The following is a 20,085-nucleotide window of genomic DNA, read 5'->3' as shown; positions in this document are numbered from 1 at the left end:
AATATTGTAAATATTTAAAATGTCTCCAGAGAGTAACAATGTAATGTCCTTAGTGTGCTATACAAATCATTAAGGTAGTTTCCAACTTATTGTGTGTTAGGATGTGTTTCTTCTAAAGGAGTTTTGACTGTATGATGATATTATGGCACTTATCTATATCTCACTTATTTATATATTTATATATAATCTGTATATCTTATTTATATCATATATATACATATATATGTTGTTGATTTACAATATTGTGTGCTTAAATGTCAATAAGCACAGTATCTTTGAACTGTGATGTTTCCTCATCATAGGTTGTTGGCATATTTGCTTGTATGTAATTGTGCTCAAGCATTTATTAAATTTTTCAAAGTGCCAGGTATATTTCTGGGGTTTAAAGATAAAAAATGAATACAAGTGGTTTTGTGACCGAAAGATGTTACATTTATGATATAGATAGTCACAGAAGTACCCAATTATAATAACTGAGTTAGGTGCTATAATTAAAGTCTGTATGACATGAAATGAGATCATAAAGAAGGAAATGGGAGGTAGATGCAGTGTAAGGGGTTCTAGGTGAGGGACTTGGTGAAGGGTAGATGAAGGAGATTTTTATTGAGTTGACCCTCAAAGAATGCGTAAACATCAGCTAGGCAGAGAAAGGGTCTAGAACATGCCAGATAAAGAACCAGGATGAAAAGCAGGCAATTTAAGAGATAGACAGTAGAATGTACAATAAGGCTTACTAACCAACTGATTTGGCTATGAGGAAAAAGAGGAGAAATTTGGAATGAATTCCAAGTTTTAAGTTGGAGCAATTGAATCAGTGATAGATTTAGTCACTGAGACAGAGAATATAGGAGAATCGTGTTGTGGCAGGAATGAGGATGGAAATGAGTTTAGTCATGACATTTATCAATCTTAGATATCGCTTATTCATCCAAGTAGAACTGATCAAAAAATAATCAGTTACTAATTGAAAACTCAGATGAGAAATTTAGAGATATCTTGAAGAAGGGCTAAAGATAGATATTTGAGATCTATCAGAAAATCTGTATAAAAGGCTTGACTATCTAAAGGTAATGAAGACCATGAGGTAAAGGGTGAATTTGTGTTTATTTTTTTTAAATGATGGTGCTGAGTTTGGCCATGAAGAAATGCCCAGTAAAGAAAGAAACTGATTATAGTAGAATGAAATAAGGTACAATGCAAAAAATTGAGTTTGAACATTAGGAGACTGGGAAACCTAGAGCTCAGAAATAACCTAAAATAGGAAAAAGAACATTGCTTTGAGACAGAAACAAAGTGAATGAGTTTGAATTATGATGAAAAAAATTTTTGACATTGAAAAAGAGCATAATAATTTAACTGAGGATAACTAACTTTCAGTTTTCTAGTGCTATAAAATGTAGTATTTCTCCTTGCATTTCAGCATTATTTGTCATTTCGATTCCCAAAGTGATTATAAGACGAGGCTCTGTATAATGTTAAGACACTGAGCTGTCTGGAAAACCCTGAAGAGGTCATGATGTCTCTGAGGGACGTATGGGCATTATTTTGGATTTGTCCATAGGCAATCAGTTTATTTTAATTTCAGTTTCCTCATCAATAAAATGAGAAAATTTAGACTAGATAGCATTCATTAGTTCAACAAATACTTACATTGCTTATCTGATGTGAAACTGTATTTTTCATATTAATTATTTTCATGACCAAATTGACACCTTTTTTATTTTATCGATTTGAGAAAGAAACCCATCCAGACATATAATGAGGAGAGAATATTTTTATTCCCATGTATTAATATTTGGATAAGGAGCTATAATAAAAGAGGGGTTTTTTTTGTTTGTTTGTTTGTTTGTTTGTTTGTTTATCAAGTCTGGATATAGAGATAGGTGGTCTACAATGTAAAGTGATATGGAAAAGTTTAATGTCAATTTTTCTCATTTCCTGGTTTGTGTCAGGCCGATAATGTGATGATTTCATTTTTTAAATGGCTTTAACTCTAGTATATCATTTATTTGTGTACTATAAGGTGTACCTTTCAATTCTAATTATATTTAAAACTCTTTTTGGTTTCCTCATGTAGATTTCTTTATTAGCTTGTATTATCTTAAATATATATATATATATATACATATATATATACACATATATATACACATATATATATATACATATATATATATACATATATATATATATATACACACACATATATTCCTGTGAAGAATAGGCAAAAAACTCATGCTCACTTTCAAGAATATTTTTATAGTTTTGAATCCTGACTCACAAACATTGATGACATTAATAGCCTGTTTATAAGGGAAAATTTCCCTGGTGGATAGGAATGTAGTTTAAAATTAGTTTTAAGGTCTCTCAATGACATGTCTTTTAAAAATAAGTTAAATAAAATTTCAGTAAGTAAATGAATAAGGCATCTGGTGATAAAGAACAGATTAGACAAGATTCCTTTCCTATTTGACACAACTAATAATATTATCATGTCATAGCCTACAGGTCACCAGGGATTTAACTAGAACAAGGGTCAAACCTGATTAATAGCTGCCAAAATCTGATCATACTTCTATTAACTGACTCTGAATGTCAGTTTCAGTAAGGGATCTGTAGATATTTGCCACATTTTTCAGTTGAAGGATAGTAGTAATTGCCCTTAGGATTAAACTCCTGTCACCTGTGGAAGTGTATACCTTACAGTATGGCCTAGTCAGTTCCCTGGAGTAGCTATCACCAGACTAATTAGGTATAAAAAAAGAATCAGTTAACATTTTCTTCCGTGATGTGAAAATGAATATGCTTGTGGTGTTTTGGAAGGCCCAAATACTTTTTCATAATTTTGCTTTGCTAAGTTCAATTATTTTTAAAAAGTTCAATATCTTCTCTGAGAGCCTTTTCATTGTATTAGACCTCATGTTGCTGGTTAAAATAATCGATAAATTTTTAAAGTGCGAAACCCCTTCCTTGGCCAAATCAGGATATAGCCTTATATATCCTGAGATCTCTCTCTGTGTGGCAACAATTATTGGTTTAATTAATCTTTGACCTAGTGTGAGATAGGAAGCAGCACTGCAATTTAAGACTCATTTCCATCTCTGCTTTCCCATCTAAATAAATATTTTACCCTTCCTGGACTATCTTCTCATTATGAAGAAGAGAGAGTCTGAGACTAGAGATTTTGATATGTTGATTTTATAAAGGCTACCTCTGAAAAACGTGGAGCTCCCAGTTAAAAAAAAAAAGTGAAATTTCCGGTCACTTTTCCAGACTTTACTAAATCAGAATGTAGGAGGAGGGCCATACATCTTTATTTTAAATAATTCCATATTATTCTTAGAGTCTACCTGGCACCAGACACACAAATGTGTCTAATTATTCTCCTTTAGAAGAATAAATAGTAGTGTACGGTTTGGCATTAGTTTCATTAAATCTGATTTTCCACACATTTTGGCATGCTTTAGAAGTAATGTATATTTTTGGATAAACTATGAACTTTATTTGTTTCATTTAAAATATATCTTCATGATAGTAGCCTTCTAAAAGCATGTCACACAACCAAAAATGTTTATTATTTTAGTTACAATTCCACCATTCATAGGAATAAATATTGGATCATAGAACTAGAAGGTACTTCTAGAAAGCATTTCATCAAGCCCCCTGTCTATAGTCTATAAGTGGATATCTAAATCATCCAGAAGCAATTTCCCTCTAATACTGACAAATAAAGAATCAAGAACCTAATTTAGTAGCTCATTATAGTGTTTTGATCACTCTAATAGTCAATAAATTCTTTTTCACATCTAACCCTAATCGCCTCTGCTTTAACCCAAGCATTTTTCTTCTTCAAACCTCCAAGTGTGTAACTGAAAAGAGCTTAACGTTAAAACCACTTGAAATACTATCTACTTAATGGGCACAGTGTGTTACAAGGACACAGTTCGCTGAAATTCAGTCAATAGCCAGAAATAGTATAGACAGCTTAAAAGTCTGAATCACTGAATACTAATTGAAAAGGAATAAAACTAAAATAAAATATATTTGCTTTAAAATGTGCTTTGCAATAGAATTGGGACTACCCTAGATACTTTTTATGTAGATGGTTGCTAGGTGGAAGATATAAACAGTTTTCTGAGGGTCTCTTACTTATCTGAAATATTTACCTTCAGAATCAGACAAGTAATATTTCTATTCTAACCCTAGGTCGTTTTTCCTCCCAAATCTTCCTGTTTGCACATCAATTTGTTTGTTTGATTTCCCAATAATTGATAGCTTTACAACACAAATAGGAAATTAAAGCAAGGTATGTCAGTGTGTTTAAATTTCAGATAAAGAATAATTAGTTAATTAGTCAAATGGTGTAAATAACAGAGTTTTCCCCATTTTCACCAGATAGAACAATAGTTCTCAACTCTAGACTGCATATTGGAATCACCTGGAGAGTTAATTAAAAGTATCAAATCCTAGAACATTGAAGATAATTTTGATTTAATAGGAATTAGGTGATTTCTGGGCATTTTTGTTTACGTATTCTATATCCTGCTGCTCAAAATGAGGCCTGTGGACCAGTAGGCAATGACATTACCTGAGAACATATTAGCATGGACAATCTTGGGCCCCACTGATATCAACTCAATCAAAATCTTTATTGATGCAAGAATTCCCATATTAAAGTTTGAAATCTCCCCTATCAGATGGTCTAATATACAGTTTGGTTCAGAACCACAGGGTAGAGAAAGAATAGAGAACCAAAAGGCACTGAGCTTGAGAAGATAGAGGATAGAAGAAATTAGATAGGGGAGAAAAATGATGGAGTGTAAAAACATGGGACTTACAAAGACTTTGCCTAAATTTAGCCTTATTTACTTTTTACTGGGCAGAGATCTTTTTGTTTTCTCACTGTGATACCAGTGCTGTGTTTTGCTCAATTTTGAATGCCCTTTATCCTCTTTGCTACTCCTAGAAAACAACAATAAATATTTGATTAGTAAATTGCCAAAGTTCTTTAAATAAAATAAATTTGTTATGAGGGCGTAACTTTAAGTGTGATTATATTTTAAAAAGTAATTAACCTATGATTTTTATTGGTGAGTTACTGGTATAATAAAGCTACTTACAAATACTTTAATTTTTTGAGATCATAGATAATCTCTGAGCAGTATCCCCTAACTATAGAATATTGGGTTTGTAAAACTTTACCCAAATGATTCTCATGGATATTTTGAATGCATCCCCACTTCCAATTTCAAGTTTACTGACCCTAATATAATAAGCATTTTCACTTCCCAGGATTTACCTTTTATATTAAACAATAACAGTTAGTGATGTGCCACCAATGAATAAGCTAGTTAAAATTTGACCCAAATATTTTAATATACCCAATGAAGCAATTTAGAAAAGATACTAAATACAGGGGAAAAATGCTAATGAAATAATATTCAAGCAAGGATGGAAATTAATATAACCAAAGCAATTATAAGTTAATGTTCCCATGGAGGCTAAGTGAGTTATATCATTGATTTCAGGAAATGTTTTTTTTGTTTTTCCATCATAATAAAATATGAGTATAGTGTGATGCGTTTAATTCATAGTAAGTAAGAAATGTTTATTAATCAATGCATGCCATTAAAAAGATTGTACACAGAAAAAAAAGATTGTACACAGGGAACATTTTCTTTCTAAAAACAAACCTCATATAAAATTGCGAAGAAATGTTTAACTATATCACATCACTGTTTAGAGATTAAGCTTATAGTTTTGTCCTTTTTGCTTACTTAAATATTATTATCTGCCAAGCAAACACTTCCAAATATGTTTCCTTTTTACTGAACTTTCAATTAAAATTAATGCATGCAAACGATATGATGGCAAAAAGTGCCACTTTTAGTGTCTAATGTGTTTTTTCCTTGTTATTTTTGTTTTTTAATTTTTTAAATTTTCAATTGTAGTTGACATACAATATTATATTAATTTCAGAAGTACAACATGGTTCTTAGACATTAGTGTTGAATGTATATTAATTTTTATTTTTAAAATCAGTTATAGACTATTTTCAAAGCAAATTTTGTAATTCCCTTTTAATACCTTAAATCAAAATTTTTATAAGTAATAACTTAGAAGGATGTTTCTTTGTATGTTCCTGAGATGGGATGGCATAGCAAAGATCAAAGTATTCTGAAAAAAATGAGATATGTGACCACTGTATAAAAGAAATTGCTATTCTAAAAAATTTAAAGTTGACTCAACATATATGCTTGAATAATTTAAAATACATGTTTTAAAAGTTTCACAGTATAATAATTATTATTGAATATAAGATTGTGCTATTAGATTATATTTGTAACATTATTTTTGTACTTAAATACCATAGTTAAAGAAATGACTTCAATGAACATTTAATAAATTTAACAGTTAATAAATAATTTTAAAATAAATTAATGGTTAATTATCTTTATAAATATTCTCTACATTAATTTCCTCATTTTGTAGGAAAGAGCAAAGTATATAAATAAAACAAACACTTTATATAGTTACCTTAAATTATCATAGAATTAAAAATAGAAATTAATACTTTAACATATGTGTCTTGGATTAAAATATAATGGGACTTACAGGATATGATTACTAACTCACTTTGAGCTATTTTCCAACTGAGCAATTTCTGTCAACTAAAAGAAAATTAATAGACTCCCCTGTGATAACATTTATTTTAATCTAATAATTTGTTTACTTAACATATATCTGCTGTTTCAATTAACAACTCTTGGTAAATCAAAAGAGTCTTGTTGAACCTGAAAGAGAGGAATTATATTTGAATCTATTCTTTACAAAAGTATCTATTAGAAGTGTTTTCTTCATATGGTATGGATTACTAATTAAGACATCTAAATAAATGTACCACTTGGTTAAAATTTAGGAACATTAATATAAGCAAATTATATGAATATGAAGAGTTAATGAATGGATGTGATGTATTTGGGTATATTTCATATATTATATATGTATGTGTATCATGTACATGAAATATAAATAAAAATTATAAATGCCAGATACAGCATTAGACATTGGAATACACCAACAAACAAAACAAGTGTAATAAATGAGTCAGTTGTAAAATATGGTAGATTGTGATGGATGCTGTAACAAAGATACAGAAGGGAGAGAGGGAGGGAGGGAAGGAGAGGAGGAAGGAAGGAAGAAGAAGGAAGGAAGAAGGAAGGAAGGAAGGAAGGAAGGAAGAAGGAAGGAAGGAAGGAAGGAAGGAAGGAAGAAGAATGAAAAATGAGGGAGGGAGGGAAGGAGGGAAGGAGAAAGAAAGAGAGAGAAGAGGAGAGTCCAAAGTTGCATCAGGAGTCAGTGGTTTGGAAAGGATTCAGTATTAAATAGGGGTAAACTTCACTGAGAAGATGAGATTTGAACAAAGACTTAGATAAGCTAAAGGGACATGCCAAGTTTACTTATTTTGTAGAATTTTATTCTGGAATACTTACAGAAGAAATTATTTATTTCAAAATTTCATATTATTCAAACTGCAAATACAAAATATGCCCTAACGAATTTAGACCTAAAAATTTCTTTTACTCAAAATCTTTCATAAGCTTTTGCTAAGAAGTATCATATGACTTTATTTTTACAAAAACAAGACAGAGGGTGAATCCAACTGCTTCTTAAAACGTTATTTGATGCTTTATTGATTGTACTACTTAGGGAAGAATATAATCATGTCCAATGAAAGGGTATAGATCATATTTAAACATTATGAGTTATTTTATGAATATCATCATCATGTGCAATTGCAAAGGATCCAAGTGAAAATATGGAATTATGAAATAATCAATGGCATAATTAAGGAGTGTTTTAATCTAATAATTGATATTAACAATAATTCTGTTTGTATTTTGGTATGTTCCATTTCTTGACATTTTAATATTTGTCTATATTTCTTAGTTTCCTACCTCTTTAACTCTGTACATATTGTCTTTTCCTCTAATAAGGGCATTAAATATTAAATAAACAGATACTTTTATTGAGTTGGTTACATGTGACTTATTCATTTACTTGGAGGTGATATTTATTGTGTGTTAAGTGCCAAACATTGTGCTAGTAACCAAGGATACAATTAAATAAGACAATGTCCTTCAGCAAATTACACTAGTAGTCTGGTAGGGGAGTGAACATGGAAAAAAAATACAATGTACTATAATAAGTACAATGATAATCTCTAACAGCTGCTGATTATTATTAATAGGGAGCAGTTAAGCATTTTATAACTGTATCTCTGTCTTCAATCCCATTAAATAGGTACTAATACTAACTCATTCATAAAAACGGTAAAGTGAAATATAAAGTGGTTAAATAACTTGCTGTATCACACGGGTAGAGTTTGAATCTGAGTCTAGGCTTTCAGACCTCATCAACTGCTGTATCACTTTATCTCCTTACTTGTTCAGAAAAGGGACACAGATTAAGTCAGCCTAGAGATGTGTCTGGAAAAATTTTAGAGCAAAAGTGACACTTTAGCTGGATCTTAGGGATGAGTATTTGCTAGACAGAGAAGACAAGAAGAAATGTGTCGTGAAAAGGCAGTGATAATCTCAGTTGCATATGGTGTAAAGAATCAGGAATCACAAGTGGTGTTTCTGTGTGGCTGGATGTGAGAGTAGTGAAGGACACCAGTTAAGACAGAGATTGTGGTCAGTTGATGAAGGATGTATTAAGAAAAAAAACAGTGCAAGTTTTTGTTGTATATACTGTGAAGTGCCTCCTTCCTCCTTCATTCTATTGCTCTTTCCTTCCCTCCCTGCTTTCCCTCCTTTCCTCCTATCTTTGAAGCTATTGCTCTGTTCCTTACACAGTTTCCTCTTTTTGAGGAATCTTGGTAAAAATTCCACTTAAATCTCAGGAATAGAAAGAATTTTGCTACTGTTGATCAGTTATCTGTATGTCTGTCTGTGTATCTATTCATCTATGTATCTGATATGAATTATAGGATAAAATGTAAATCATGTAAAAGTTCGTTTCCCTTTTTGCATTGACTACTAAGAATCTTAAAGGTATTTTGGGGAACATCTGCCATAGGACCTTACTTTGCTTATTGTGAATTGACTTCACTGCTAACTCTACCTTTTACAACCTGCCAAAATGACTCATTCAGTCATTTCAAATTTGATTCTTTCCTGCTAATGTATATGATTTTTGTAAAACACTATAAGTATTTTCCGGAACAAGAATGATTATAAAAACTAATTTGTGTTAATTCTGAAGGGTTTTATACAGTAATTTTGACCTGTTGCAGACTTCAATCAAAAAATCTTTGCTGAATTGAGTCAACGGTTGGTAGAGTAAATTACTCTAGAATTCAGCTTTTCTCATCTACTTCCAGTCTCCTTAGAAGTTTCTCTTGGTGGCTGACTTTGATTGAGGCCCCATTTCTGTCTTCTGCAGTGACAAGGACAGTGTGTGCAGAACAATGTGATGGCAGGTGCTACGGACCCTATGTCAGTGACTGCTGTCATCGAGAATGTGCTGGAGGCTGCTCAGGACCTAAAGACACTGACTGCTTTGTAAGTCTGGGAGTTTCTCCCTATTATTCTCCTGCTTTCCCTTCCCCCTGGTTTGGCTCAAGCACACTGGATATTTAACATCTTATTTAAAAAGATATAATTAAACCATTTTAGGATTAAGAAATATTCTCTGCCTTCCTAGAAGTCATTCATTCTCTGGGTGGCTATTGATTAACTAGGATTGTTCTGTTCCACTAAATGAATTATGTTTTTCTGTTACAATTTACATTACCAGTGAGATTTACCTGAAAATGTGAAGGAGAACATAACTGAGGTATCTTTTTAAAAGGTAACAACACCTTTCCATGATTTTCAGTGATTACCTGTTTATGTTGCAACATCATTGAGTCTTCTGAGTGGGGGTACTTGCATTTTATTTCCTAAATATGAATTTCAAGATAATAGCAGATAAATTTATAAATTTAACTATTTTTTAGTTTATGTCGTTTACAAACTAACATGATTCAAAAGTTGTAAGATTTACAAATGCTCACTTGAAGCAATTTTTATGCTAATCTGTGTGATTTTTATTTTAGAACACTGTTTTACTTCCTTAAAATTAGCATTTATCACTTGTTGGGGACACTTTTAATTACTTTATGATATCCCTGATACAGTTATAGCTGTTCCTTTGAATACATACAAGCAATTCCGTGAGTTATAGTTAATGCAATTTCATACACATAGAACATTAGTTTCATTTTAAGTTAAAAATCATAAAATAAGTTGTTTATTTTGTTAAAAATGAACACAGGAATTCATTTTCTTGTTTCCCCTTCTCGAATATTTAGACAATACAATTATATTTAGAATTGAGTTTTCCAATTGGCACAATTCTGGAAATGAACAAAATGTAAGTTACAGCTTTTATAATATAGATAGTAACTTGTGAATTTTCTTAATGTCACAAGAAATTTAATCTGTCTACTCTAATTCTATCGTGAACAAAAGTATGTATTGCAGAAGTAAGTAGTGAGGAAGAAGAAAAGAAAATTAAAATGTTAAAAATTTAAGAAAGCTGCTTAGCAGGTCTTGGACTGAGACCTTTTCCTCTGCCTATCACCAGACATGGGATGAAAGCTGGATTTGGAGGATGCTGCCAATTCCAAAACAATAATAACAATAAGCACCAGTAATAGTTATAACTTTCACTTAGAAGTCTGACATTGCATTATTTTCATGATTCCACTGTCATAATAAGCAGAGTGCCCAGTGAGCTTCAGAATTCTAATTTCATTACTTTTATGAAATGGCCCCATGATTCCACTTTGGCATTTGGTACAGAATGTTCAAGAATGCCAGACCAAGGCCTCAGTGTAAGTTGCGTTGTTTTATACGCTGTCTGGAAGGTAAATTTGATTCCTCTGGCTTACGTTCCTTTGTTGCCAACCAGTCTGTGCACAGCACTGCATAAAGTGTGTTAGTGAAGCAATTATGAGGACACATGAAGTTTTATAGCCATAAATTAAAACTTACTGAGTATTCTAGATTGGTTTTTAATAAATTCTTCCTGGAAACTGTCATCTTAGTGAATAATGTTTCATCAGTGATTCTCGTTCTGATTATGCATCTAGTAGACCATCATCAGGGAATTGTCATGTTCATGATAAAGTGCTTGCTAAAACAACATTGATGAAGAAAATGTTTTGAGGAAACAGAATAAATTAGTGCTTATCAATAACCATACATACAGTTTATGATGAAATGTAAAATACAGCTTGAGTTCACAATAGCTTGCCTTCTAAGGCCTAAATTATCCCTGTGAAGGTTTAATATTTTTAATTAAGAGAATTAGTTCACTCAATCTTTTGTTAATCACACATTTTTATGTACTTATACATATATTCTCATTTTATATCACATACATAACTTAGTTGGTAAAATTGTTTTAATTCTTCTCAAATGCATTTTAATATTTTAAAAATTGAAGTTTCTATATAAATACATAAGTTAGCAGAAACAAATTGTTTTACTTGAACTGGGTGGCTTTTATTAAATTGCATGGCATTATGAAAAAGACCATACAGGAAATGGCATCATATTATTTAATTATGGGCTAAGTATAACTACTTCTTTACATTTCAGCATTATATACCCTACATTTACACTTGACTAGTTACCTGCTAGTGCTTTTTCAAGGCCAGTTTAAATGGCCATCACAATGTTTTCTCACTATACAATGGTGATAAATGTCGCTTAAAGCACTAAACTCTCCAAACACCAGTTTTAAGGAAAGTCTACCTTCTAGAATTAGGGTTTAGTTATTAGTGTCAGACTCCGATTCAACACAAACATTTTGAATAAGTGTGAGCTTAAATGATTTTTCACTATTAGTTAGCTTTAATAATTGAATTTAATGCTTAATTTAGAAATGAGTGGATAGATACTAAGCAATTTGAACATGAATAACTATAGATGGTATATTTCCTGACATTGGATAAACAGTTCTATAAAATTGTAGAAGTCCTAAACAAATTTGAACTTAAAAAAATAAGCACTAATGACTGTAAAATTATCAAATTGTACAGTTTTTTATGGAATTGATATATACTAAGTAAAGAACATAACCTTCTCACGAAACTGTTACAGAAATGTTCCTTTAACAAGTATTCTGAAACTTATTTTTAAATGAAATTAATATTTGTTATGTTGCAGGCCTGCATGAATTTCAATGACAGTGGAGCTTGTGTTACTCAATGTCCCCAAACTTTTGTCTACAATCCTACCACCTTTCAATTGGAGCATAACTTCAATGCAAAGTACACATATGGAGCATTTTGTGTTAAAAAATGCCCACGTAAGTAACAGGATAAGAAGAGCCAAATTAATTAGATCATCATTTAAAAACACAGAAATTTCATGTAAATTTATTATAATTTGAAATGTAACAATATTATGAATGACTTGGGTTATGGGGACTATTGCTATGATTTCACAGACAAGGAAATTAAAATTCAAAAAATTAAAATGGTTGATCCAAAGTCTCAGCAAAGGACTGATATGTGTGAAGTTAGAGTACAGTGTCACTGACTTCCAAACTCATTATTTTCACTATACCTCATTGTTTTTGCATGTGATCTGTTTCTCAGAAAAGTGATTAGTTTATGTGGCAGCAAGCCACACAACAAATGAAGTGTGCTTCTCATACCAATAAATTTGTATCCAAAATTATTTCTGACTAGTTTGTAGTGGAATATATAAAATTATATTTTTAATATCAAATATAATCATAAACAATAACAGTATATATGAAGAGCATGCTAAGAAGTCTTTACCAAATTGATAACTCATCCTGGGGATTCAAAGTGACCAGCTTAATTTTCATCAAGAATTCCCTAAAACACAGGTTCTGATATTTGCTTGAGTCAGTTTTTTTTTGCTTGAAGTGACCGATGGTACATTTCTTCACTGTATTAGCTACTGGAAAGGCTGAAAAAAGTAACTATATTTGTTCACATACTCATTTAAAAGAAGAAGGCTTTACAATCTTCATGCAGATGTTGTTGTTATCTTCACTTGTGTATGTGATGGAATAGGAAATTCAAGTGATGTGGGATTAGAGTGACTATGGGTGCTGGCTTTGCCCACTTTAGCCGTGTAATTTTAAATGCACTAATTACTTTTTAATTTCCTCCTCTTTAAGATATTTATGGTATAATCATATCTCTTCCTTCCTCTTTCCAGTATCATTATAAGGATGAAAGGGATAGAGAATAAGGATCAGAGAAAGAGTATATAAAAACACCTATTTGAAAACAATGACAATTCTGGTCATCATTATTAAATATTTTTATATTGATTAAAGTAATTATATATATAATGATTACATATATGTGTGTATGTGTATATAGATACACATATACATACATATATATATAAATTTAGCATGCCTCTGATTACATATATTTGTGTATGTGTATATATATACACATATACATATATATATATATATATATATATGTATATATATATATAAATTTAGCATGCCTCTGATTAAGGATTTTAAAGTCATAAGCATTCTAACTCTAGGAAAGTAGAGATTTTTCCATATTAAACACTTTAATATCCAAACTTATGTTTTTCTTCTAATAACCTCTTACCTAAAGTTACCCTGTATCTCACCATCTCCTATCCTTGCAAATAGGGGACTTGGAAGTATTATAGGATGGGACTAGATGATGAAATATTTCCTTTTAGACAAATATTCTTTTATTCTATCTTCAAATTATAGTGCCTTGCCCTCAAGACAGTCAAACTATGTTTTTTTTGTTGTTGTTGTTTTGGTTTTGATTTTTTAGATTTTTGTTGCTTTTTTTTTTTTTAAATTCAGGTTCTGAGGTTGAGGCCCAGAGGTTGGGCTGGAGTGGAAAAAGTACCAGAAAAATCTGAACTAGGGAATTTTTTTTTTTCTGTACTATCCTTTACAGTGGTCATCTGAAGGCTCTCAACTCCTAAACTATAGCAAGTGGCCAAACACCAAGAACTATTTTGTGAAATTACATGTCCAGTTACCTTAGCTATGATAACTCATAAACTTTCTTTCTTGGATTAGTTTAGGCCTGTCACATTACAGACTAATTTAAAACATTTCGGTATTTATCTATTTAAAATTTAAATTTTTGATGGACTTCGCACATAAGGCAAGTTTGCTAAACTGTAGCTATCTTGAAAAAACAAAGATGTTTAGCTTCTAAATACTGGTCTACATGCCATAATCCAGAATTCTGAAAATCAAAAACTCCAAACAACAATCTCTTTTTGAAACTCAGTTGGCTGAAAAACCTGAACTTAACTGATGGAAGGCTATTTCTAATCTTTATTTATTTTACTTGGCATGAGTTACTGCAAAAATATGGAATGAGGGGTATTCCTAAAGACCTCAAAGAAAGGATGGTTACATACTACACAGTATATGCACATGCTTCAGGTTGGGTTCCCTGAGATTAGCTTATTAAGGAGTGTTTTCAGAATCAAGACCTGTCGGGGAAGGAAAGGAAGTGGACTGAGGCTTCGATGCAGTCTCATCTAAGTGCCTCCTTACGTGGAATACAAACATATTTATACCTTGTGTCCACTCTCATGCATTCGTACATACCCCTCTACCCTAGATTCCCTTCAATTCCAGATTTTCCAGTATTTCTTCTCCCATGACAAGCCACTGTGCATGAATCTATATTTATTCTAAGCTCAGGTCATGTCCATACAAAGTAAATGATCGTTTGCACCACCCAGAACTATGCTCATTAGTAGGATTTTTCCTTGTGACTATTTTTCAAGTCCACTCCTTAGTGAGGCTGCAGGGCAGCTGCCATTTATTTTCGGCTACTAGCACTCACCTACCAAGCTTAGTGTCTGTCTTCCTCTATCAGCTTGTCATAAGTGCTTCCATCATCTCTTGGATGTAGCAATAAGGATGCAGCCACAGGTAGGAGCTGAGTGGGAGGTGCCAGCACAATGATGGATGACATGCAGGTCTGGACCACCTGCTTATGTAGTTTACTTGTGCCTCTGCCACTGTTTATATCTAATCCTAAATCTACTGCTTTCATCTTACAATGGATTGCTGTCAGACCTGTTATCACAACATTATGGCATCGTGATTCTAAGAAAACCTTGTTTATGATGGGCAAGTCTGGCTACAAGATCAATCAATGACCTATGGATAGGTGCTCTGTCTCCATTAAGACCCAGAAGCATGTCAGGAGCGATTTGTTAAATGGTGTTGAATTGTATGCTACAGATGGCATGGCTTATCTCTGGAGTCCTAGAGGTCTCTGATGTGAATTTCCAGTTGGGACTTGCCATGACTCCATATGGCATATTTTCCCACCATAGATACTTCTGGTTTCTTAGGACCTCTTGGGTTTTATGACCCAACTAGGAGAATCCCTTGCATCTCAATCTAGACCTGCACCATATGTTTTTTCTGCTCTGGGCCCCCTTCAAGGCCAGAAGTCTTCCATATCACTGAATACTAGGCCAGAAGCAGTATTCCTAGACATGGAAGGATACTGCCTTCAAAATCCAAAGTGGACTAGCAGTAATTGTGTTTTCTCTTCATTATAGAAGCCTTTAAATCAATAATGTGTCCTTTTCTTGAGAAAGAATGTTCTGGCATATTCCAGATGACTGGACTTCTAAACATTGTACCAATGTGTCAAGTAATTAGATATTCCTGGTTTATTTAGTTTACCTTTCCTAAAGTGCTGCCCTTTCACATTTCATTTTGTTTTTTCACATAAAGCTATGGGACAGTTTCTATGGCATTCCATTGAAAAATGGAACACATTTTAAACATTTCCTTCTGAAAGTGCACTCTCTTGATCCAAGGCAGTTTAACCTCGGTTTCATTTGTGCTTCATGGAACTTGAAGTATTTTAGACTTCAACTTGCATCATGACATGAAATGAAGTGGAACTATTGAAAAACACAAAGTAAATGTCATGTAGTTTCCTAAGTCTATAAAAGAAATTCACTCTATCTTGGGGGCCAGTTTAGGATGTGGTGTAGTCATCAAGCAAGTGCTGGTTGTTAACACACGCTGCCCTTAGATTCAAATGTGGACGATCTTAGATGCTTTTTCAGGGCGTGATATTTAGACAGAGAATTGTTTTAGGGAAAGATACATATATATTATCAATGATGTTAATCATTTTCACACCTTAAAATATTTCGTTTTAAACTTGTTTGCCAAATATCAACATTATTGCTAATTTTACCTTTTTTTTTTTATATCAGATAATTTTGTGGTTGATTCTAGTTCTTGTGTGCGTGCCTGTCCTAGTTCCAAGATGGAAGTAGAAGAAAATGGAATTAAAATGTGTAAACCTTGCACTGATATTTGCCCAAAAGGTGAGTAATAGCTGAGATTATTTAGGCTGGAACAGGGGCCTGTACTGAAATGTTTCATTCACTTTTTGTTAGGCTGACTAAACCTCTCAGAACGCAAAACTCCCCCAACCAAACCTTCCCATACACACTTTTCTGTGACTATGAACCATTCTCTAAAGTATCAACTGTTGTACAGTGTGTATTGTTGGTTTCAAATGATATATGCTAAAGCGATCCAGATAACACTCTGAGTTAACTTTAATAGGAACTCAGAAATAAAGCTGCATTTTATTCTACGTGCAGCAAATCCTAGAAGATATGCACACAACAATGGTTCACATGGCTATTTTAGCATCAAGAACACATATTAGTTGGTTGCCACTGTATACAAAACAATCTGCTATGTGTAAAGAGGGTTACGAAGAGAGATGCAACATGACATTTACTCTCCAGGTCTTAAAAAACATTCGAAAGATAAGATATATGAAATGACAAGGACATTTACCATAAGTGTTAAATAGCACAGATAATTTATGTTCTAGAATTTTAGTGAAGGAAGAAATACCTTCCGGCTATGTTGCTCAAATTCTTCACTGGAATGAAACTTAAATTAAGCAAGACAAAAATTCAGTACAAATTTACCGAATATTATTAAGCTTTCCAAAGTATCAAGAACTGCCTTTAAAAAGGGCAAACTACACTTACTTTTAGACTACTTTCTCTCCCTCCCTCCTTCTCTCTCTTTTTCTCTCTCCCCCACCCCCCCCCACATTTTTGAATTGTGTGTGTATATGTGTTTTAAGTAGAGCCTTCAGACAGCAAAGATGATACTCAATTTCAATATAAAATTTTGAATGTCTCTTCATTCTGTTTACAGCTCATGTCATCAGTATATATATACGTATATATATATACGTGTATATATATATACGTGTATATATATATATATACGTATATATATATATACACGTATATATATATATATAGTTAATTAGATCAGTGTTTTTAAAACTGTGAGTTGTAGACTATCAATAGGCTGTGAAATTATTTTGAGTGACCAGCATTTAAAAAGTTTTAAAAATTATATTTTAAGCTGGATTAGAAAATAGGTGATTTTATGTAGTATAAGTGTTGATTGTTGAAAGTTTTGTTTTAGTTATGTATCTGTTGTGTGTATATACTAGGTCTCGATTTAAAATAGAATTCTTATGCATCGTGTTCACTAGAGGATAATGCAGGGACAGTATTTTAAAACAGGCCAAGTAGTAAAGGTTACTACCTTTAAAGTAATAATCAATTATTATTTTATTTGTTAGAAAGCAATTTATTTCTTACGATGAAATTTTTTCATTTTATAATGAAAAAATACTGTTATCTTATAATGAAAAAGCAATGCTTTATTGACTAAAAAGACATTTCTCAATTTCCTGACTATGAGTCTTGTTTCCACAGCTTGTGACGGCATTGGCACAGGATCGTTGATGTCAGCACAGACTGTGGATTCCAGTAACATTGACAAATTCGTAAACTGCACCAAAATCAATGGGAATTTGATCTTTCTTGTCACTGGTATTCACGGGTCAGTATTTAATTTTTACAGAAAATTATTTTACAAAGTGTAGACAACGCTTAAAGAGTCTTCAGCTTTGTTCGTTTGAATCCTTTTGAATTCTAGAAGAGTACCATCCTATATGAATGCTCTTGTACAACAAAATCAAATGACAGATTTCACCAGCAGTTATAGTAAATCAAAGTTTGGGACACATCTGGATTATGAAATTGATGACTACTTAGATTCAAAAATATAAATTTATATATGTCAAAATGTATTTATAGAATATTCTCATTAAATCCATAGATTTTAGCAAGTCTGACATATTTTTGCATGTTTAGAGAAACAATGTCAAAAGGTGAAATAAGGAATTTATATCAAATTTGTAATCAATTAGTTTAAGAAAACATAAATTAATATTTCTTCAAAAATGTATTTCACAGAAAAAAAATCAAGAAGTTGAAATTGTCCTGAGTTTTCAGAACTTCTGTTTGCCCTGATATATCTTTTTTCTCTTTTTTCTTAAGTTGAGGAGTTAGTACTATTGTAAGAGAACTAGTAAATTAATTTCATTTTAGTAATAAAAATTATAACATTTCTGGCCTTCTTCATTATAGAACCACCTGCTGGTTTTAACTGAGAAAACAACCAAATTTGTATTCATTCAATTGCAATAGAAATGTCAATATTTTTACTTTATATTTTATCTATTTGTCTATATTACCACTTAATCTCTAAATATTATTGCTATGGGCTACAAATAAAGAGTATCACTCACATATTCTAATTCAAAATCTTACTCTAAACATATATCACATAATTTCTAGAAGCAAAATAATTTAACACACTTGAATAAATATGCCCAAATAGGAACAGCAAGAGAAATAAAAAAAAATTGTTTCTTTCTATTTAAATAAATTACTGTAGGTCTTACTGTATAAAACATTTCTTTACTTTAAAATATAGCTTTTAACATGTGTCTATGCCAGATACTGTAATGATATCTATGCACTTTCTTCCCCAGATATGTTATATTTGGTCTAAGAAGCAATTTTTTAAAAAAATAAAATCAAAATTTCTAACTTTTAAAAAAATATATATGTGAACTTGGTTACTCTTAGGTCACATTCTCACATGGCAATGATCTGTTTGAGCTGGGTTTTACTAGGCCTTTTGAGATGGGAAATAATCAATCAAATTTACCATAGTCCCCATTGGCTCTCCAAATCCATTTCCATTGCCATCTCTCCTTCCTTGGCCATATTGGGTAGGACACTTGGGTCAATATTTAGATACATCTATATAATTTAATAAGTATGTGACAGTAAATAAAACAATATATCCACATTTTAACTATCTTTGAAACCAGGTATTACCATAAATTATAGATCATAACAGTGTCTTCTGAGAAATAAGACATAAGCACTTGATTCACATTTCCTGATTCCACATATATATAATAAATGAATTGGCCTCAAGTCCAACAGTGTTGGGAAAAATTCGAAAACAATTTCATGAATTGCATTAGACAAGTAGTTTTCAGCCCAATCCGTCCCAACATCCATTCTTATACATTAATCATTTTAATACTTCTTTTTTAATTCTGAAATGAAAATCATGGATGAGATAGCCTACCTGTATACATAATTTTATAAAGTGATTTTAATTCTCTAGTCATAATTTAAAGAAGAAATAAGAGAAAGTGTTTATTTTATAGCATAAAAATGCCATTGCCACAATTAGACTAGGCATTCTTATTTCCTTATTTAGCATGGAAACTGCAGGCAAAACTCAGTATTTAGGGTTATTCATAGGAATAATCCCCTTTTATGTCTTGTCATTTTGACATTGTTTATATACATGTGCTTAGAGCAACAAAATGCTCTCCAAATAAGCTTGCCCATGCTGAGTCACAATGAGACACTGACAAGAAAATACTTAGATGATAGACTACAATGATGGTAGACAATGGAAAAATGATAATGGGTTGAGTGAAAAAATAGATTTCAATGGAATTGTGAAAATATGTTTCTCTTTCTCTATGCTGAGCTTTATAATGGATCACCAAACACAATGAATGTTCTTGCTCATGGCTCTGAATTTAGCTAGGAAAGTCCTGGATTTTACAGTACTGTG

General features: G+C 31.9%; 1 protein-coding gene across 4 annotated transcripts in view; it reads left to right on the top strand.

The window, feature by feature from the left end:
• The window catches only part of LOC120587606 (receptor tyrosine-protein kinase erbB-4), a 767,195-nt gene that overhangs the window by 676,277 nt on the left and 70,833 nt on the right, over window positions 1–20,085 (top strand). For all 4 annotated transcript variants that reach the window (XM_039844678.1, XM_039844676.1, XM_039844679.1 and 1 more), the window contains exons 6-9: window positions 9,448–9,566; window positions 12,222–12,363; window positions 16,305–16,418; window positions 17,850–17,976. In XM_039844678.1, coding sequence (XP_039700612.1) covers window positions 9,448–9,566; window positions 12,222–12,363; window positions 16,305–16,418; window positions 17,850–17,976 — 502 coding nt within the window. The remainder of the gene's footprint in view (window positions 1–9,447; window positions 9,567–12,221; window positions 12,364–16,304; window positions 16,419–17,849; window positions 17,977–20,085) is intronic.

The sequence above is a fragment of the Pteropus medius genome, unplaced genomic scaffold (genome assembly GCF_902729225.1).
Source record: "Pteropus medius unplaced genomic scaffold, Ma_sr-lr_union100, whole genome shotgun sequence".
In the NCBI taxonomy this organism is placed as follows: domain Eukaryota; kingdom Metazoa; phylum Chordata; class Mammalia; order Chiroptera; family Pteropodidae; genus Pteropus; species Pteropus medius.
Note: the sequence above shows the minus strand (reverse complement) of the source record. Positions and strands in the feature narration are given on the sequence as shown.